The sequence below is a fragment of the Grus americana genome, chromosome 1, assembly GCF_028858705.1.
Source record: "Grus americana isolate bGruAme1 chromosome 1, bGruAme1.mat, whole genome shotgun sequence".
Taxonomy (NCBI): Eukaryota; Metazoa; Chordata; class Aves; order Gruiformes; family Gruidae; genus Grus; species Grus americana.
Genome location: NC_072852.1, coordinates 5,063,745 through 5,084,884, shown reverse-complemented (window position 1 = coordinate 5,084,884; position 21,140 = coordinate 5,063,745). Strand labels below are relative to the sequence as shown.

At 43.0% G+C, this 21,140-nt stretch overlaps 1 protein-coding gene across 3 annotated transcripts; it reads left to right on the top strand.

Moving 5' to 3' along the window:
• Positions 1-32: 32 nt before the first annotated feature.
• KIN (Kin17 DNA and RNA binding protein) lies at positions 33-21,119 on the top strand. 3 transcript variants are annotated; one of them, XR_008576203.1, is made up of 14 exons: positions 48-187; positions 2,561-2,655; positions 3,532-3,575; positions 3,708-3,830; positions 4,788-4,969; positions 6,231-6,279; positions 6,601-6,658; positions 10,157-10,280; positions 10,760-10,810; positions 11,520-11,588; positions 12,665-12,764; positions 16,713-16,813; positions 18,319-18,487; positions 20,210-21,119. XR_008576203.1 is itself a non-coding variant. In XM_054818884.1 (13 exons), the coding sequence occupies exons 1-13, from the start codon at positions 74-76 to the stop codon at positions 18,379-18,381; spliced, it is 1,173 nt and encodes a 390-aa protein (XP_054674859.1). In that variant the 5' UTR covers positions 33-73; the 3' UTR covers positions 18,382-20,199. The 3 variants fall into 3 exon arrangements, 2 of the variants coding, with proteins under 2 accessions (XP_054674859.1, XP_054674868.1); XM_054818884.1 differs by lacking the exon at positions 20,210-21,119 and having other exon boundaries at positions 33-187; positions 18,319-20,199; XM_054818893.1 differs by lacking the exon at positions 20,210-21,119 and having other exon boundaries at positions 10,160-10,280; positions 18,319-20,199.
• Positions 21,120-21,140: the final 21 nt, after the last annotated feature.

Here is a 21,140-nt window from a genome sequence, read left to right as displayed (position 1 = left end):
GAAGTGCTTCCGGGACGCGGGCGGCCACTTCCGGTGGGTACGAGCGGGGTGGTGGTGGATCGGGGCCGTCGCCATGGGGAAGTCGGATTTCCTCAGTCCCAAGGCTATCGCCAACCGCATCAAGTCCAAGGGGCTGCAGAAGCTGCGCTGGTACTGTCAGATGTGCCAGAAGCAGTGCCGTGATGAGGTAAGCCCGACCCGACAGTGGCTGGGCCTGCGGCCGAGGAGCGCGGCGGGCCTCGATCTCTCGAGGAGGGAGGGCGATCCTCCGTGAGGGGACACGGGGGGCTCCGACCCCCTTGTAGGGAAGCCCAGACCCCTCGAGAGGAGCGGTTCTCTTGGGGAGACACGGGGGCGTCGGTCCCCGCGGTTGGGGTCCTCGGTTGTCTTGTGGGGGCTCCGATCCCTCTTGTAAGGGCCCTCAGTGCTATTGAGTAGGATACGGAGGAGCCCTTGTTGCGCTCCCAAATAATTTTTTTTGGGGGAGGGCTGCGACCGCCTTAGGGAGTATGTGACCTCATAACCATGTAGGGTTCCTGAGTTCCCTTGTGGGGGTAAAGGGCTGGCCCAGATTGCCCTTGTAAGTGTTCCCTTTCTCTGTGTGGGGCTCTGACACTACCTGTGAGGTGTGAACCTTCTAGGGAGGATACTGGCCTCACTTGCTGGGAGTACAGGGAGCCCCGACTCTCTTTAGAGAGGCATTGGAAAGGGCCCTTATTCTCCTTTGAGGATCCCCAGTCCTTCTTGTATGGACCATGATCTCTTTGAGGGCAGATTGGTGGGACCTGGTGGGTTCCTAATTGCTGAGGATGGGGTGATCCCTGTGGGATCCCCCATGGGAGAAGTTCTCATTGACTTTGGAGAAAGTGTGTTGGCCCTGGTTCATATTTGGGGACGTTCAATTGCCTGCAGAGTGACTGATCAGCCCAGGGGGAGGGGGAGCACAGGCTGGCCCCAAAACCCCTGGAAGGGTGACTCCCTCACACATACCTCGAGGGGTCTATAGGTTTAAGAATTAGGTGGCTCTTGTCCACCTTGGAGGGGAGTTGAGGAGGGTGGCCATGATTTCCTTTGGGGACAGGGTGAGTGCGGTGACATGCCCAAGGGGATGCATGTCTGGAGCACTCTGAGGTCTCTTTTCATAGAATCACAGAATGGTTTGGGTTGGAAGAGACCTTAAAGCTCATGCAGTTCCACCCCCCACTGCAATGAGCAGGTTGCTCAAAGTCCCATCCAACCTGGCCTTGAACACTTCCAGGAGTGGGGCATCTACCACCTCTCTGGGCAACCTGTGCCAATGTTTCACCACCCTCATTGTAAAAAAATTCTCCCTTGTATCTAGTCTAAATCTACTCTCTTTTAGTTTAAAATCATTACCTCTTGTCCTATTGCTACAAGCCCTGCTAAAAAGTTTCTACACCTCTTTCTTATAAGTGCCCTTTAAGATTTGAAAGGCTGCTCTAAGGTCTCCCCAGAGCCTTCTCTTCTCCAAGCTGAACAACCCCAACTCTCTCAGCCTGTCTCCATAGCAGAGGTACTCCAGCCCTCTGATCATCTTCGTGGCCTTCTCTGGACTCGCTCCAACAGGTCCATGTCCTTCTTGTACTGAGGACTCCCTTCTGATTCTGGCTCAGTTTCTTCCTTTTTTCTCCTTTTATGAAGAGGTAATTTTTTTCTGAAGCTTTCCCCTCTTCTTTTCACTGGTCTATTCACTTGGGCCTAGATGCCTCTGGGACGTGAGTGTCCTCTTCCTCCTGATTTCTACCAGAGTTGTGCACCAAAAGTACCTCCACTTGGGCTAACTGTGCTTTTAGTTTTCCATCTTGCTGATGTTTAATTGTCTTGTTCTTCAGCTGTTTCTGCCCCCTTCTCCCTTTCACCCAAGTTCAAATCTTATTCTCTTCGCAGTGGTACAAGCGAAAAAGCTTCACTGCTATACAACCAGATCATTTTATAAGGGGGGACGGGGCTCCCATGGAATGAAATTTGCTGTAGATATAATCATGTTGTGATGAAAGATGTTATGATGATATTATACAAAAAAAGGACGTGGTCAAATGTCTTATGTCTGGGTGCTTTTTTGGGACTTCCGATGACTTCAGCCCTGTGCCAGAGGTGTCCAGACTATCACAGTCCATAGCTTGAGCGCTCTGAGGACACTGTCCCCTCCTTGCACACATTTGGCGTCAGTGTTCGTCAGGTAGGGACCCAGCAAACATTTCCAGTGCTCTTGCACAAGCACCAGGATGGGTCCTGGGTGGACCTGGGTGGTGCCACATCTATCCCATTCCACAAGGGATGAAGAGGACTGCCGGAATGTCCTGTCTCATAACCCCTTTCACAGCTTGTCTTGAGGCTCTTTGCCCCGGGAAGAGTTTTGTTTCTGGATTGCCCAGTCAGGAGGAAGAACCACCCTGTGTAGGCTATGGCTGAGTTAAGGTGTTTTCTGTGGAGCCTCCAAGAAATTTCACTTATAAAACATTATTTTGAATGCTCTTCAGCAGTGTGAGTGTTGCCATTTGAGACAAAGACAGACAAAGTATTTATTTTTATTTTATAGAATGGCTTTAAATGTCATTGCATGTCTGAGTCCCACCAGAGGCAGTTGCTGCTGGCTTCTGAAAATCCTCAGCAATTCATGGATTACTTTTCTGAGTAAGTTTGCTGTATATTCTTACCCAGGTCTTCTTTCCTGTATCATATCTGCACAGCCGTACCTCTAAGGCCCGATCGTGTCCCATTGAAGACACTTTATTTATACATTTTAGTGTCAGCTCTTTTTTTAATGGCAATTTGAAAATTTAGGCAATGTCACTTTTGAATGCATGGAAGAGGTTTCAGGGAGCCATGATGTTTAATCAAATTTGACAGTTTTATGCCGTGTCTGAGTCCCGTTTTAAGTTACTCTATGTTACAGAGTACGTCACCATTCTGCCTCAGCTAAGTGACTGCCATGCACACAGAGTTCCAGAAACTGACAAGAACCATTACGGAGAGATAACAAGTCAGGGATGCGACTAATGTGCCACAGTTTCCCCCAGTCCTTTGTCTAGCTGACTTACATGGCAGCTGGGTTGACTGGAGCTGTCTTCAGCATGAGTCTGAAGCGAGGTTTGATACTCAAGCCCTTGAATTAGCAGGGAGATGAGTGATCAGTCTGCCCCATCCACCACTGCTGCCCTTTTTCCTGCCCTCTGTTTTGTGTCAGTCAAACTGGGAAGATACCTGGTAATGAAATACCAGCAATTAGTGGGAAATGTTTGGATTTTGTTCTTTCCATTTTATCCTTTTGAAAGGGTATTATACTTTTGAAGATTTAAGTTGTGTGTGCATGTACCATGTTGTGTTTCTTTGTGTATACATGATGCATTTAATGCTAATCAAAAAGTAAAATGAATGTCTGAATTACATTATGGTCAGTTCAAAAGAATACTTGTTTTTATACTGCAGATATTTCATTGTTAATAACAATAGAAAATTACTTTGTAATCATTAAAGTTTTACTAAAATACTTTCTTTTTATCCCCTGAGGGAGTTCCGAAATGATTTCCTAGAACTGCTCAGGAGGCGATTTGGTAAATATTTTACTGTTTCTTTCCTTGTTTGTTTGTTTGTTTGTTTTTAATGTCTTTTATTAGTTCAGTGCAAGAAGTTTTGGTTGCTTTCTCCTAGGTCCCATATTTATATTTAATAATTCTGTATTTCAGGAACAAAGAGAGTCCACAATAATATTGTGTACAATGAATATATTAGCCATCGAGAACACATCCACATGAATGCCACACAGTGGGAGACACTGACTGATTTTACTAAATGGCTGGGGAGAGAAGGTAAATGTAGTTGCTCAGGGTTGGGAAGTTTTAAAATTATTGGGTAATTGCGTTGCTGATAAGTGATCAGTAAACATTTACGTTAGTTCTCTTGTTTCCTTTTTCTTTCTACCCCTTCCCTCCTGTATATATATTAACAGATGTCCAAACACATTTCTGTGCTAACCACTAGGAGTTTGCTTATGAAAAATGTCAGAAGTCTGGGATAAATGCATCAGTCAAGAACCTTTCCTTGTTTTATCTGCTGGTCTATATTTACTGGAGATCTTGCTAAATTCTAAATCAACTTCCAACAATTGCCATTTAAAAATTAAAAACTGTGATAGAACATTTCTTATGACTACAGAATCCTTCCATATTTAAGGTGACAAGAAACGAGCAGTCATTTTCATTCCTGGCCTAGTGAAAGGGTTAAAGCTTGAGATCTGCAGGTTTGTGTTTAGTGCAGGGAAGAGAGGTTAGTTTGGCTAGAAAATTTACTTTGGCTCTGATTGCCTGTGTCCTACAGGATACATTCATGAGTCATATAGTGTTTGAAAAGTCACTCTAGTCACTCTAGTGAGAGTTAGTAACAATAATATAGCATAGTAAAGTTTTCTTTAGTATGATGCTATTAGTGTGTACTGTTTACGTATGTTAGATTTCTGTTTTCTTCCTTGTTAAAACAGTGGGAAGGAAACATTTTCTTCAATAAGGAAAGTATTGTAAAACACTCTGTCCACTTTATTATGTACTCTGGCCTATTTCCAAGCAGAACCAGCTAGCTGAAGGGCAGAAGCAGATTCAAAAGATAATTCAAAATCTATTTTACCAGGCCAGGAAGGGGTATGTTGTCTCTGGTAAAGTATCTGCGTTGTTATAGTGAACATGGACTGTGAAAGTGATCTTGATCTTTTCTTTGTCCCTTGCTTGCTTTTGTGAGTATTAATTGTACTTTATCTTGCATTGACTTTTTAGGTCTCTGCAAGGTTGATGAGACTCCAAAAGGCTGGTATATTCAGTATATTGATAGGGACCCAGAGACTATTCGCAGGCAACAAGAACAAGAGAGGAAGAAGAAACAGGACCTTGATGATGAAGAAAAAACTGCTAAATTCATCGAACAACAAGTTAGAAGAGGTTTGGAGGGGAAAGAGCTGGTGAGGAAAATTGTACTGTATGTCAGCCTTCACCTCAAACCTCCTCTTGGTTAAATTAATGGTGAATGCAGCGCTGCTAGGGTCTGTGCACTGGTATTTCCTTTGCAGTCAGTTAGAAGGTGATGAGTAAGCCTCATGCTTCAGGTTACTAGCTCATCAGCAGTTCAGACAGAGGAACAGTGGGCATATTTGGCTGCATGATGTTCTTTTTTTAAGCCACAAGGATTAGTCTTCTCCCAGATACCTCTGATAGCAGCCTTGACTAACTTCTTTCTGTTGAAATTGCAACTTGTTGCATTTTCTTGACCAACCAACTTGCTGGTAGTTTTTACAGCTGATGAACATCAAGGTCCTCTATGGAATCACAGTTCCAATAAATAAATAAATAAATAAATGGAAGCAGAGGTTTCAGCTCCTTTTAGATTTGATATGGTTTTTGAAATCTACTAGATTTGTGTCCTGTGGCCCTGGTGTCTGATCCTGGCCATTTCAGGCCATTTTATTTCAGCCATTTTATTTAGACTGTCATCTTCCATACTTGAATCACCATATCAGTTCACTTATGTTCTGAATTTTCTGCTATACAGTTTTCTTAGATTATAACCTGCTCTGGAGGAGAACTTGGAGTTACTTTGTACCTGCCTTGCTTTAGTACTAAAGGAGTAATAACTAGTGAATAGTGAATCTACCTGATGTAAGTCTTTCTAAAGCTCGTGAATTTAATTTAGTAGATTTGGCCTCATTCCGTGACTTTTGTACACATTATTGCCTGGGACTGGAACCTCCCAGTTGATCCTGGGTGTTGATAGGTACATTTAAATGCTGTTGTAAACAATTATCTTTTTCTTAATTTAAAACTAATTGAAATTTAAATGGTCTGAGCCTTCAGTGCTAAAAATTTGGAAAGATTCCAGAATTTCCTCCTTCGAGTTATCAGTCTGTCCAGAAACCAGTCTAATCATGTTGGTTCAAATAGAGAATACTACTACAGTAAGGCCACTTTCCTTTCATGTTGGAATCAAGCAAGTTTAGACAGCATCTCAGCAGAGGATGTTAATTAGAGAATTTTGCACAGGAGCCTGTAATGAGATAATGTTTTCAATTTATAATCTTCTTATGAATCAAGCCAGGTTGAATATTATAGTTACTGGTAATAATCTCACAGTAGTCTGTAAAACTGAGCTAATCGATGATCACCAAAAAATGATATCTTGGCTCAGTTTTCTGTTTGACTCTGAAATGTGCTGTGTTTTTTTGGCAGGAAAAGCCAGTCTATACTGAACTGAACAGAGAAAATGAAGAAGAAAAAGGTAACTAGGTTTTGATATATGTAATTTTCTAGAACCTACTGAAGCTGATTTTGTGATTAAAGCGAGATGAGCGCTGAGGCCTGCTCGGTGCTTCATAAAGTGTTTTGAGATCAGTTATAAAGAGCACTGGAATATGGAAATACAGAGTATTCTTTCTTATAATGTTTAAAGTAATCTATTTTAAAAGCTGAGCCGAAATATAGATTAGTAAATATTTTCAAATTTATGATCTTTTTCATTTGCAGATTTTTAAAATTGTAGCATCCTTCAATGCAGCTATATTTAAAGATAGAAATAGAGTAATGTCTTTTTATTTTTTAGTTACATTTAATTTAAACAAAGGAGCAAGTACTTCAATAGCAGCATCTTCTAAAACAAGGTGAGAAAAGAATTTAAGGGCAACCCTTACTGTTGCAAAGCACTTAAATGACAATCATATTTGTATGGGCAGGAAGGTGTATCTTGTCCTGAAATATTTGGAGTCTAATATCTCATCCTGTTCTGTTATTCAGGAGGGGATACTAGATGACTTCATGGTTCCTTTTGTATTTAAAATGGATGAATGGGTATATCTTAAATGTGTGCTGTGAGGAACCTTCTTGAATTCACTAAAGTTTGTGGCAGATGCCCATGAAGTCATAGGCAGTTATAGTTTCCTCTGAGGAGATACTGTTATGTGAAAGATTGGGTAAAGAATCCAATCAAAGCATTTGAAGTGAATGCCACCCAGTCCCAGCTGCCTTCTGTGAATGGGTATTCATGACTTGTTAATTTTGGTTCCTAAAAGGTTTGATTGCCTTGTCTAATTGGAGGTAATACTTTCTGTGATCATCATTTAAAAAGCTGAATCTACCCGATGTAAGTCTTTCTAAAGCTCATGAATTTAATTGTCATCATATAACCACAAGCAACGCAGGACAAAAGGCATCAATAATGCAAACAATACTGACTTATAGCAGTCTGTGAAACTGTTTGATGAGCAGTGCGTCTTTTCATGTGAGGCAATATTGTAATTAAATGTATTGCAGGTAAAACGAAAGCTTTCCACTCATCACAAGCTCAGCTCTTAGATAAGGTATCTGATGGGAGATACGCCAGGCAGAAAATGAGACAACAAAGTAGTTCTTTGCAATAATAGATACAGATTTCATGCTTTGAGGAAAACTTGTAAATTATCCCTAAGCATTGAGTTGTGCTTAAGATGAGTCTGAAACTTAATGCAGATGCTCACTTGAATAGTTTCAGTGAGGAATACTTAAGGTGCTTGCTAAAATTTGGCTGAATGTGAAATCATATATCAAGTAGTCTAACTTTTTTTGTAGTTTATGAGAGATACTTGTCTGTGAGCTTTGTATTGGTAGCGTAGAAGCAAAATTAGGATACCCATTTCACAGTAAAGTGACCAGATGGTAGTTTGTGTGTCACTGGTGATACAGGAATCACTTCAGAATTGTATATGGAAATGGCTTCCCTGTGTCAGCAGCATAAAGGTGTGTTCTGCAGCTGTTGGCTGTTACTGAGGATCAGTTGAGTTCAACCTGGTGTCCAGCACCGCAGCACAGCATGCAGTAGGACTTCTGGCTTCCCAACTTCTGTACTCACAGCACAAGCTACAGAAACCTGGCACTTGTATTTCCTGAGCAGAGTGCACAAATAGGTCTGGGAATTCATAGGTAGTGGATGGTGGAGTTTTGGGGGCATGGGGATACTGGTGGTTGGGTACTGAGATGGAGCTGGAGCCTTGCTGAGAAGGAGAGTGAGGGGTGGCGTGCCTTCCCTTGAACATCCATGTGGCTGATGTGAAGCTAGGAGTCACCGCTGCTGCTGTGAGCAAACTGGGAGCCCTGAGCTTACTTTTTTCCCCTCAAGAACTTACATCCTCAAATCCCTGCTTAACTCCGTGGACAAGTAAGATTAGAATTACTTCTAATTAAGGAATGAGCAGAAGCTATTGTCAAGGTCACTGACTCCTGTCCACGGTACTGGAAGTGTACCAGCGTACAGTCCTGTCCACACACTGATCAGCCTCCATTGTACACAGTTACAGTCTCCCCAGCTCTATAATCCCAAGAGAAGTTCCTTCAAAACCTGTTTGCTGTGATGGTTAGGACCTTGTCTGTAATTTCCCAAGTAAACGTAGTCATGGCCAGTTTATACCAGTTGCTCTCATACTGGTATGGGTGTTTAACATAAATAGTTATTTTTCTCCCTGGCGTTTGCTTTCTCAGACAATATGTTTGTAGAGAACAGTTTTAGCCTCTTGGCTTTCACTGTGCTGCACAAACAGACCTGCATGGTGCTGGCCTCATCTCCCCATTCCCCTGATCCACTGAATATCCCTTCCTTGTCCTTGTTCCAGTTTCAGCTAGTCTTGAACAGGGGAGCTGATCAAATGTGCGCATGCTGTGAATGAAACGTCATCGTGGCTTATACAAAGCACTAATGCCTGTCTGTCTTGACGCCTCCTAGGATTGCATTTGTCTCTTTCATGGCTGGTCCACACTGGTAGCTGTCATCTCTGGTTATAGCCAGACTCCTTTCTGCTTTTGTTGCTCTTAAACAGCTCCCAGTAGATAGAAGGTAATCAGAGTAAACTTTTCCACAGCGTGTGAGCTTGCATAACGTGCTGTTGAATTTTGTCTTTTTTAAAACAACAGTTTTCAAGATAAACTAGTCTTTTCTGGTGTCCAGTTCTTTCTTGTGTCCTCCACATTGAATGGCACACCTGAACAGTGTTGGTGATCTCTCACTCTGTCCCAGGGTCCTTAGTGAATATGATAAATAAGATTTGTTTTAGTATTGACACCCATGAATCCCTTAGTAATCTCACAGCTAGATGTGTTTTCCTTCTTAAATGTAGGCACCGCAGTTGTTATGTTTTAATTGTATGTTACTCTTTATAAGATTTTATTTTAAGTACTTGCTATTGGATTTGTGGTTTAACGTGCTTTTTCTTCCAGACCTCTGTTACGGAGATTATCCAGTCTTCCTCTGAAATATAATTATTTTTCCCTCAATTTTGTTTCTACTGCCATTTCTGTATCTTCATTCCTGTTTTGTATCTTCCCTTTGCTAGTATATCGAATGTCCTTACCACAGGCAGAACATGTGATTTGTTGTAAAGGCCGTACTAATCTTACCTTACTGTCCACCTCACAGCAACCTTCATCTTTCCAGATGAGAGAACACCTACATTTTTTTTGCTGCATTCAAATGTCTTTTATAAAAAATGGCTTAACTCAAGCTGTGTTTAGGCAGTTCTCACTTTACCTAGATGTTCCCTGATCCCTGAGATGTAACTTTTTGTGCTGATTGCTCTTTTTGTTCATAATTCATAGGCTGTTTGCCTATTTTGAATATGACTGTGAAGATGGTGTTTATTTGCTGGGTGTGGAGCCCTTTTCTGCAGATTCCCATGTATTTCCTCCCCCTGATGGATAGGCTGATTATCTCTGGATGGAGTTCTAGACATCTATCATGTTTAAGAGTTGCTCTGTCCAGATGGCTTCTCTAAAGCCACAAGTTTGTCCTTTTGAATTTCAAAACCTTATTTGCAGACCTGCTTTTGCCTTCTCCATTGAACTCAAGTCCCCGATCAAGTCTTTGCTGTTGCACTGGTGAACTGATCATTAAGTTGTTTTCATTCTGCTGGACTGCTAGCAGCAAACGTCAGTGGACATGGAGTTTACACCTCAAGATCAGTTCTAGCTGCCCAATGCAGTTCTAGAGAAGAAGGCATGCAGGGTCTGGAAGGTGACTTGCACAACTGAAATTAAATAGATCAGCAGGCTTTTTTTGCACAATGAGCTCTTCAAATGCATCTTGATAGAGGAGACAATTTAAGGCCTGCTGTGAAAACGCCATCTTATTCTTCCAGCAGTGCCCTTGGACCGAATGCACTGAAGATGGTGGAAGGGGCAGTTAAAAGAAAAGAATCAGCTCATAGTTCTGGTCAGTCCAAAGAGAAAAAGAAGAAATCTGCACTGGATGAGATTATGGAGGTAATAATCATGCAGGATCTGTGTCTTTATAACTCTATGCCTATGGCAGTGTCCACTTTACCAGGGCATTCCTGTGAAGTGACCTCAGACCTTCAGTTCATGTGGAATTAGGACTTTTATATCTTATCAGGCAAAACGATTTCAGTTCCCCATTAAAACTGGTTTCTGCTGCTGATCTGTGCCTATTCCTCAGGCGACTGAGATTTTGGAAGTAAAGGAATACAGATTTTGGAAAAGAAGAAAATATCTAGAAACACTTGACAAAACCAAATATAAATCTCCATCATTTTATCATGGATTCCTCTATCTCATCAGATTGATTTTTATGCATCAAGCACACACTGACTTATTTAGTTTTTGGTTTTTTTTTTATTCCGCGCTTGATGTGGGTCTGGAGAATTGGTTCAGCTTTTCAAAGGCATTGGAAAGCTGCAATAAAAGGAGGAGGTAAATGGTGATTATTTGTTGTTGTTCTGTAGCTCGAAGAGGAGAAGAAAAGAACGTCTAGAAGAGACTACTGGTTGCAGCCTGTAAGTATCTTAAAAAATATTATTATACCAAATAACAAGCAATTGTGCATCTCTAAAGCCACTATTGATTTTTGTAAAGATCCAAAAGCAGATTCCAAACTAAATTCACCCTTATTTTCCAAGCTGCCAAATATGAAATATTACGGTATCTGGGAGGAATTACTCTTCTGGTTGAGCATGATCTGCAGGCTGAAGCATTGTATGCCTGATCTCAGATGGAGTGGAATTCTCTAATTAAGGAGTTGGTACTGTGAATCTCTACAGATGATGTTTAAATCATGAGGTTACTTACAGCCCTCTTCTTTCTGCACTAGTAGCTGGCGTGCACAGAGATGTAGAAGTCAACATCAGCCTTTGAGCTGAGAGACCTCATCTCAGCTTCTACTTATTGACTAGACTTCTAGATCAATAAGTTCTGCCTTTGACCCATCGTGGGCTGTCACATTATTTCCTGAATTCAAGTGTAACTGTACTTGTAAAACAAACAAACAAACAAAAAGTATCTTGAGAGATACTATGGGGCAATAATTTGAGGATAAATGCAAGTTACTGAATGCCCAGTCTTTATTATTGTTGCTTCTTGTGCTGTGCTGTACAGTGTGTGGTTGGAGTCAGAGCAACCTGAATGTGCAATTAGTTTAGATTGTGTAGTTGTTTGTATGTTTTTGGCATTTTACTGGTTTTTTTTTTCTCATTTCAAATCTTCCAGGAAATCATTGTAAAAATTGTAACAAAAAAGCTTGGAGAGAAGTATCACAAGAAGAAGGCAGTTGTTAAGGTAAACTGCAAATGGAAGTGTGTGGCATTGGTTAGGCTTTTCTGGTATCAGATGACTTCTGAAGTTTTCTTTGATTGTGCAAGTTGTTCAGCCTTAAGTCAACACTGATAAGGGCTGAAACGTCACCTTCACTGTATTGGGACTTACTCTGGGCAGGGAGTGAGGTCTGAATTGGTTTAATGTCATTTACTCAGTGATTCTTTGTTAAGCACTGTTTTATCCTCTATAGTTTGTCCCTATTAACATATCCATCTTGGAGAACAGTCATTTTCTCAATGCGATATGACCAAGAACAGTGCGATTGCATTTTAATCTCAGACTAGTCAGTTTTGCACTGATATTTAAGCTTCAGGCTGCCTTTGAGCAAGATACAATTTGTGTACAAAATCTTCAAGCTGTAAGCCTTGCTCTGTTGTTCGGAAGTGCTTTCTTCTAGCCACTGCCAGTGAAATGTTGATGTACTAGGTAGTCCAGAGCTCAACAGTATGTGGCAAGTGCGCCAAAGACAACACCCAGGTGTGTTTTGAATGATTGACAAGAGTGTGTAGAGTTCAGAATCACAGCTGGTTTGGGGAGGCATCTGGGAGGGTTTATGAGTCCCAGTGGCTGTCTTCCATTGAGCTCTGAATATGAGAGGTGGAACATGGTTTATGCTAGGCACAAAGATGATCAGTGACATTTTGCCTCATTGAGAGGTAGTATCACAGTTGTCATCATGTGGCTTCCAGCCAGCTTAGCCTCCCGTGGGGGAAAGAAGCCGCTAATTTACTCTCCATCTTTGAGTGAACAGCTAAGATAGCTGACTCGAAGGTTGACAAAACCTTCAGACAAGGCTAGCAAAATTAGTGGTCAACTAGTCCAGTCGTTGACGTTCAAGAGGAGCCCTTTTAATCTAGCCTTAACTTAAGAGTAGGGCCGGTCAGCAGTTTGTGAAAGCTGAATGCCTTTAGGACAGCTCAGCAGTCCTTGCTGCTTTTGAAAATGTTGAAGTGCAGACTTACGGTCCCAAGTTTGTTAATTTTGAAATGTAAATTTAGATTTTTTTTTTTCTGATTTTTCTCTGCCTTTTGCAACAGGAAGTGATTGACAAATACACAGCAGTTGTGAAGATGATTGATTCTGGAGACAAACTGAAGCTTGATCAGACGCATCTGGAGACTGTAATACCTGCACCAGGTATGGCAGTTTTGTTCGTTTTTCAGCTTAGCTGTCACTGCAAAACTTATATTTCAGTTCTTTTAAACTGTAATTCATCCCCTTGAAAGTACCATAACAAGAGCCACCTTGCTCTTGGTACAGCATTTCGTAAGCTACTCTGATCATGTACCACATATCCTCTTGTTACTTTCCAGGGAATTACTACATTGCTTCTGCTTTGAGTCTTCAGTCCCTTCTCATAAGAATTAGATTCTTTTCTGAGAAGGTGGAAGTACTGTAGGAATTAGTTCATTTGACGAGATGAAAGCATCTCTCTTCAGCTGCCAGGAAGCATCTCTGGGAGCCCTACAGGGCCTTTGATCATGTTTATCCTGTATCTTCCCTCCAAAGTCATGCCTTAGGTAGCTGTGGGCCCTTGGCAAAGCTTACTTTGTCTCCTGTTTGGTTCGCTGGCATTTCTTTGGCTGGTGCTCGCTAATGTTTGTGTATAGCATCTGACCACTGTTTCAGGGAATGGTCAGGGTAGCAGTAAGCAGAACACCGTCAGCGTAGGGGAAATAGGATGTAGGATTTTGGGATTCACACATTCTTCAGCAGACCTGATGTATTCTGCATTTCCGTAGCTGGTGAAGAGCTGGCTGATGGTGTCCATGAGTGCTCTTTAGCATAACCGTACTTGTAGGTGAGCTCTGCCCATCCTTGCACTAGGATTGATTCCCTGAGGGACTGACCGTGTGAGACAGAAGGCAAAAGAGAGGTACGCTGAGCCGCTGGCACAGGGAATGGGATGTGGGAGAAATAGCTGTGGCTTCTTTTCCTGATGCAGTTTCGATGGATTCTGCCCATACTATCAATGTAGCCTGGAGCAGTAAACATAGGTGCTATTCAGGATGGATAGGCAGGGCAGGTGAGGTGGAGGTGTCATAAGGGCGAGGTTTGATTGTACAGCCGTTACAGTTAGTAATGATGTGGTTGAGAGCCTCTGGGTGAGGATTAGGGGGTGGAAAACAAAGGAGATGATGTAGTGGATGTCTGCTACAGCCAGGAGGTAAGCAGTGATGAGTTGTTCTATAGGCAATTAGGAGAAATTTCTGGATCAGTAGCCCTTGGCCTTGTGGGAGATTTCAGTTTCCCAGACATAACTGGGAATATCATGCTGCTGACATGAGCAGGTCTTGGAAATTCTTGAAGTTTGTAGGAGATAACTTCTTGTCACAGGTACTCAGTGAGCCAAATAGGAAAGGTGCCCTCCTACGCTTGCTGTTTGTGAATAGAGAAGGACTCGTGGGGGCTGTCTTGGCCACAGTGATCATGAAATGGTTGAGTTTAAAATTTTCAGTGTAATGAGAAAAAAGGACAGCAGAGTTGCTACCCTGGACTTCAAGAGAGCAAACTTTAAGTTACTTGGGGACCTGCAAGGTCCTGCACATAGGTTGGGGCAATCCCAAGCACAACTATAGGCTGGACAGGGAATGGACTGAGAGCAGCCCTGAGGAGAAGGACTTGGGGGTTTTGATTGATGAGAAGCTCAACATGAGCTGGCAGTGTGCACTTGCAGCACAGAAAGCCAACCGTGTCCTGGGCTACATCAAAAGAAGTGTGACCAGCAGGGTGAGGGAGGTGATCCTGCCCCTCTACTCCGCTCTGGTGAGACCCCACCTGGAGTACTGCATCCAGCTCTGGGGGCCCCAGTACAGGAGAGACATGGAGCTGTTGGAGCGAGTCCAGAGGAGGGCCATGAAGATGATCAGAGGGCTGGAGCACCTCTGCTATGAAGACAGGCTGAGAGAATCATAGAATCATAGAATGGTTTGGGTTGGAAGGGACCTCAAAGATCATCTAGTTCCAAACCCCCCTGCTGCGGGCAGGGACACCCTCCACTAGACCAGGTTGCCCAAAGCCTCATCCAACCTGGTCTTAAACACTTCCAGGGATGGGGCCTCCACAACCTCTCTGGGCAACCTGTTTCAGGGCCTCACCACTCTAACAGCAAAGAATTTCTTTCTAACATCTAATCTAAATCTCCCCTCCTTCAGCTTAAACCCATTCCCCCTTGTCCTGTCACTACACTCCCTGATAAACAGTCCCTCACCATCTTTCCTGTAGGTCCCCTTCAGGTACTGGTAAGCCACAATTAGATCTCCTGGAGCCGCCTTTTCTCCAGGCTGAACAACCCCAACTCTCTCAGCCTGTCCTCATAGGAGAGGTGCTCCATCCCTCTGATCAGCTTCGTGGCCTCCTCTGGACTCTCTCCAACAGCTCGATGTCTTTCTTGTTGAGAAACAAGGAGTTGGCGTTGTTCAGCCTGGAGAAGAGAAGGCTGCAGGGAGACCTAATTGTGACCTTCCACTACCTAAAGGGGCCTACAGCAAAGCTGGAGAGGAACTGTTTACAAGGGCATGGAGTGATTGGACAAGGGGTAATGGGTTTAAACTAAAAGAAGGTTCATTTAGATTAGATATTAGGAAGAAATTCTTCCCTGTGAGGATGGTGGACCACTGGCACAGGTTTCCCAGAGAAACTGTGGCTGCCCCTGGATCCCTGGAAGTGTTCAAGGCCAGGTTGGATGGGGCTTTGGGCAACCTGGTCTAGTGGAGGGTGTCCCTGCCCATGGCAGGGGATGTTGGAAAGAGATGGTCTTTAATGTCCCTTCCAACCCAAACCAGTCTGTGGTTCTATGATACTGTGCCTCACAGCATCCTTCTGGATAAACTGTCCAGCTGCGGGATGAGCAGGTTCTTGGTGCACTGGGTGAAGAACTGGCTGAAGGGCAGAGCTCAAAGGGTTGCAGTGAATGGGGCTACATCTGGCTGGCCATTGGTCACCAGCGGCGTTCCTCAGGGCTTCGTCCAGGGCCAGTTATTTATCGACAATCTGGATGCAGGAGTCGAATGCACCATTGGCAAGTTTGCTGACAATACCAAACTGGGAGGTGTCATTGACAAGAGCCCTTGCAGAGGAATCTAAATAGGTTGGAGCATTGGGTTATGAGTCACGGGATGAAATTTAACAAGACCAAGCGCCGGATTCTGTACCTGGGATGGAGTAATGCCAGGCACAATTACAAATTGGGAGAGGAGTGGCTGGAGACCAGCCCTGCAGAAAGGGATTTGGGGATGCTGGCTGACAGCAGGCTCAGAAGTCAGCAGTGAGGGCAAATCGCATCCTGGGGTGTATCAACCAGCTGGTCAAAAGAGGGGATGATCCTGCTGCTTTCAGCATTGGTGCGGCCTCACCTGGAGTACTGCGTGCAGTTCTGGGCCCCACCATTGAAGAAGGATGTGAAGGTCCTTGAATGTGTCCAAAGGAGGGCAACAAAACTGGTGAAAGGGCTGAAAGACATGTCCTATGAGGAATGGCTGAGGACGTTGAGCTTGTCTAGTTTGGAGAAAAGGTGGCTGAGGGGCCACCTCATTGCTCTCTACAGCTTCCTGGGGAGGGGAAGTGGAGAGGGAAGTGCTGAGCTCTTCTCCCTGGGATCCAGTGATAGGATGCGTGGGAATTGTTCAAAGCTGCACCAGGGGAGGTTCAGACTGGACATGAGGAAGCGTTTCTTTACCAAGAGGGTGGTCAAACACTGGAACTGGCTTCCTAGAGAGGTGGTTGATGCCTCAAGCCTGTCAGTGTTTGAGGCATTTGGGCAATGCCCTTAACAACATGCTTTAACTCTTGGTCAGCCCTGAACTGGTCAGGCAGGTGGACTAGATGATCCTTGTAGGTCCCTTCCAACTGATAGAGTCTATTCTATTCTAATTCTATTCTAATTCTTACTTTGTTCTTATTCTAATTCTATTGTGTTCTGTTCTCCTTTGGCAATGGGCAGGCTGTAAGGCGAAGCTGGGCGCTGCTTGCTGGAGCTGCTGGGAGAAACCTTCTGTCCTTCAGCTGTCAGTGGAGTTGAACACAACTCCACCAAAGGAAGTTGGGAGCCCTATTGTGTAACTGGTTTCCTGTTTCTCATTTCAGGCAAGAAAGTGATGGTATTAAATGGTGGTTACAGGGGAAATGAAGGCATCTTGGAATCTATCAATGAGAAGAGGTTTTCAGCAACAATAATCATCGACTCTGTAAGTATCAAACACTGCAAGATCTAGTTTGTGTAGAGTGCTTTTCATCTGTACATCGGAGAGCTTTCACAAAGAAAGATGGTATCATTAATCCTGTCTTAGAGGTGGGATTTATGGTGTGGTCACCTCCCACCTATGCCCAACCAGTAGGAAAACAGTCACATATTCCTCATTGCAGACTAACGCTCTGCTCTTTGCCTTTAAAAAGATGTCAGGATTCTGAAATTGGCAAGTTCTGAACTTGAAAGAGACTTGCAAAAATATTTTGTATGTTTATTTTGAAACGTGGCTGCTCTTGTACTATTTTGTGGGAAGGTAAAAAATGTGAAATATGCAAGGAGGTGAATTTTCTCCTGCCTTTTTCAAACTGAACGTGGGGCTTTATGTACTTATTTGTTGTCTTGATTATGGATAACAATTAAGGTTGGTTGTTTGGTTTTGGGGTTTGGGTTTTTTTACGTATCACCATCCTCTGTGGTAAAATTAAGCTGTGTTGTCATATCTATTTGTGTGGCAACTTCTTTATTCTCCTCTGCAAAACCAATCTTTAAACTCATTGATACAGCAGAGAGGATATTGGCTCCAAGACAAATTTCCTAAACACAGCTTGCAGGAGAGAGACCCTGTTAGGATCCCGTTCAAAGAAGGGCTGTAGAAACTCAGCCCATATTGGATTCTGGAGACTTTGCTTGAGAAGAGACTGTGCAGATGTCCCAGCCACAGAAGGAGCTTTGATTGGAGCTAAGGCTCATGATAACATTGGTCTTGGAAACCAAGGGTGGTTTTTCTCTAGTTCTGATGCCTGTGGATATTAAGATTTCCCTCTCCTGCATAAACTCTTGAGTCTATAAATTAAAAGCGGGTGAAACTACTCCTGGAAACCAGTGACTTCTGTGAGAATTTTCTTACTGATTGTAGGGTGACCACGATTTTTGTATATAAGAAGTTTGTATTCAAAATTACATCTTGTACTACTTATAAGATCATAGTGAATTAATTCAAAACAGCTGCTTATGTTTGCCCCAAAATCACAAGGAATTGCAAGAACTAATACAAAAAGTGTCCTGAAAGTGAAAAGATTTCTGGGACGGTGTTGAGGCCCTGTCACATTCTCTGCTCAGGTTGAAAATAACGAAACAGAAAATGCTGTGTCATGAGCAAATCCAAAATCTGCATTGTTTTGGATGCATTCTGCTATACATCCCCTGTACAGCCTCCAGTGTGCAGTTATATGTGTTATATATATGTTATATGTGGCTTTTGGACAGAGCGCTCAAACAGAAAAGTCGTCGTCATGCTTTTACCTTGTGCAGCACTGAGTAAATGTGCTAATGCCTGTGATTTCCTGGGCTATTCACTTTGGTTGTGCTTCTTGAAAAATGTCTAGTTATGGCGAGATTTCGTAGACCCCCTTTAGCTGTCTTACTTTAAGCTCCCTATTGGGAATCCAACAAACAAACAAGTTTATATTTTGATCTGATTTCTTCTATGATGTTCTTCTCCAGGGACCTTTAAAAGGACGCCGAGTTGAAGATATCCAGTACGAAGACATTTCCAAACTCGCCTGAAGCGCTAATCGTGGATCAGAGAAGATTTTGGTTCCCAAAAATATCTTTCTGGCATCTTGCAGGCAGACACAAGACTCTACCATGTCAGGGTTTTAATTGCATATGTGTATGTATTTATAATGTATATAGAAATTAACCACAAACAAACTGGATTTATTTAAAGATCACTATGGATTTGTTACATAAAATGTTTGTGGAAAGCTTATCAGTGGAAATATTTCATCTGATTCTATATCGAAGTTATGTTATAATATTTGGTTCAATTTCCTTTTGTAAAATACATCAGATAGCTGCAAGCTGGAGTATTTTATTTCCTGAAGTATGTTAGCAGTTCCATAAGAGAGAGAATGACTTAGAAATAGCTGCTTGCGGCAGGCAGTGTGTGTCGGAGCCAGCGGAGTTTAAACAACACACTTCTCAGTCTGCAGCCAAGATTGAGTTCTGGCTGCAGGAACAAGGGAAGGGATTAAGAGAATAGCAGGAAGGTAACAGCGCTGCAAGGGATTATTTTCCTGGATTTTGTAAGAACAGTCTGGTTTATTAAGTGCTATCACCAACTTATTTTTGGTTAGCACTTCAGCGATAGTAGAATCCAAGTCATCAGTCCTCCATCATCTTGTTGTCAGGGTTCCTAATAATACTAATAAGCAATTTATCTTCATGTGCACTCCCAAGATGGATGTTACCTGTGGGGTTTCTGGGATGCCAGCCAAAGTGCGTGCAGATACGAACTGCTGATTGCTGTTTTGGTTTTCCAGAGCCATTTTTTGTTGTTCGCGCTTCCATTGTTTCCCTGCTCTGCTGCATGAGTAACATTACTCATGCTAAATGATATAACATTACTTGTTTTTATTTTTTTAAAAATTGTCATATTTTGTACAATGTTTAATTTCTAAGGCAGTTCAGGAATAAACATAAACCTTTCTTAGGTCAGTGTATTTATTACCAGCCTTTCAAATGCCTGAGATGTCTGATGGTTTATGTCCACCAAAGCATGCAGTGAGGTGCCTGGCTGGTGCACTGCCTTGTTTGTGTAAAAGAAGGGTGCCAGCCATCCCAGGCGGTGTACAACCTGTCACCTGGTAGTCCAGGCTGCGTGTGTCTGCAACCCAATGGAAGGGAAATTGGTACCCGCTGCGCCCTCGGCTGAGGGTTGAAGAGGGCAGGATGATGTCCTGATGTGTGCATCAGGTATGTTGCAGTTTAGAAGTTCACCAGGGCCAAAAGTCACTGTTCCTTGTCCCTTTCCTTGTCTCAAAGGTTCATGTCTCGTTGATTTGTGGTTTCCAGGGGACCTCTGCAGGAAAAGTGAAAGACTGCAGAGGTTTAGTGAAAGCTGCTGTCTGGAATAGTCTGAAGTAACCTGACAAAGGACAGGGAGTGGCTGTCTAGGGATCTCAGACACGAATGCAAGGAGAGTCGAGCAGTAATGCGGTATCTAAAGAACAGAGAATTAGGAGGAAGGGAACTGGAGACAGAAGACACACTTGTCTGTAAATTCAGGGTCTTTGTGCAACCTGGATTGTGTGAATAGCTCTGCCCTTTCTCAAAGAACGGGGACTGTGAGAGGAGAGGTATGTAAGAGAGTGATGAGGATAAGTGAAAGATCAGAACAGCTTCTGTATCACCGAAAATAATTGCACTTGGCATTCTGGAGCCTGAAAAGTTAGACTGACTATAATAGACATGGCAAGTTACAAATCACGTAGAGAAGACCAGAGAATGATTATTCACTGCTTGTATTCACATACAAGCTAGGAAACAGAGAATGGAATTGCTGATTTGGGGATTTTAAAACACACTTGACAGGTTTTTCCTCCCCCCACAGGGCCTAGTTGAACTGGGGAACTCACAGCTGCAGGATGTTGAGGAGGCCAAAGCTAATAAATGAAAGAAACAGCGAATGGGTTGTAGGGAAGTTGCTTACAGTTCCGAGAGTTACTTTGAAGAGACATCTAAACCCCATCGATCCTCTCACTCCTAACACCATAGCTGCAAGAAAGATCATGTACCAGCCTTTTGTTCAGAGGTGAAGGAAACTGAAGTTCAGAAGGGCAAGTAGATTTCTTGAGTCCCCTTCCTACATCAGGGCTGCTGAGAAGAATCTGGCCAATATTTTTTTTTTTAAGGTTGCCAGAAAGCAGAGTTTTAAATCTGGCTCTAGGTACATACACATGCATATTTGTTCCACTACTGATCTCATTCATTGCTGAATACTCTTGAAGACTAAGGCATCTTTTGGGACCTGATCCCACTGGAAGGTAAGCTTTTAGTACTGATGGTGATTCCTAGATAGTCTGAACGTTTCTTGCTTTCCCAGATTTGTATCTGTGTGTGAACTACACTGTGATGTCGCAATTTTCACAAAAGATAGGCTGGAGTTTGTCTCAGACTCATCTAATTAATTTTCCTGCAATAGGGCAGGACATCAGCTATTTCAAGGACTTTCCTCACCACTAGTTAACCCATCCTTAAGGACTGGAGACTCCTCATGATGCCCATTCCAGCGACCATGTTCCTTTTCTGTCAGATTTCCCTTACATCTAATGCACGTCCTCCTGGATGGGCTTAAAAAACCCCGTTGCTTTTTTCCCAGTCCAGCAGTGCATGAACTTACATTTTACCAGCACCCTGAAAAAGCAAAAGTGTAAGTATTAAATCTGGCCATGCCTGTTACCCATGCTACAACTCCACTCTGGAATGTATATTACAAAATAGTTGCAATTTTTAATGGAGTTTACTATCTGTTAAACCAGACA

Excerpts from the sequence above, each read along its gene's own strand:
- KIN (XM_054818884.1), top strand. The coding sequence starts at position 74 with ATGGGGAAGTCGGATTTCCTCAGTCCCAAGGCTATCGCCAACCGCATC. Across the intron at positions 10,811-11,519 it reads GAGACTACTGGTTGCAGCCT|GAAATCATTGTAAAAATTGT; the intron begins GTAAGTATCTTA and ends CAAATCTTCCAG. Across the intron at positions 11,589-12,664 it reads AGAAGAAGGCAGTTGTTAAG|GAAGTGATTGACAAATACAC; the intron begins GTAAACTGCAAA and ends CTTTTGCAACAG.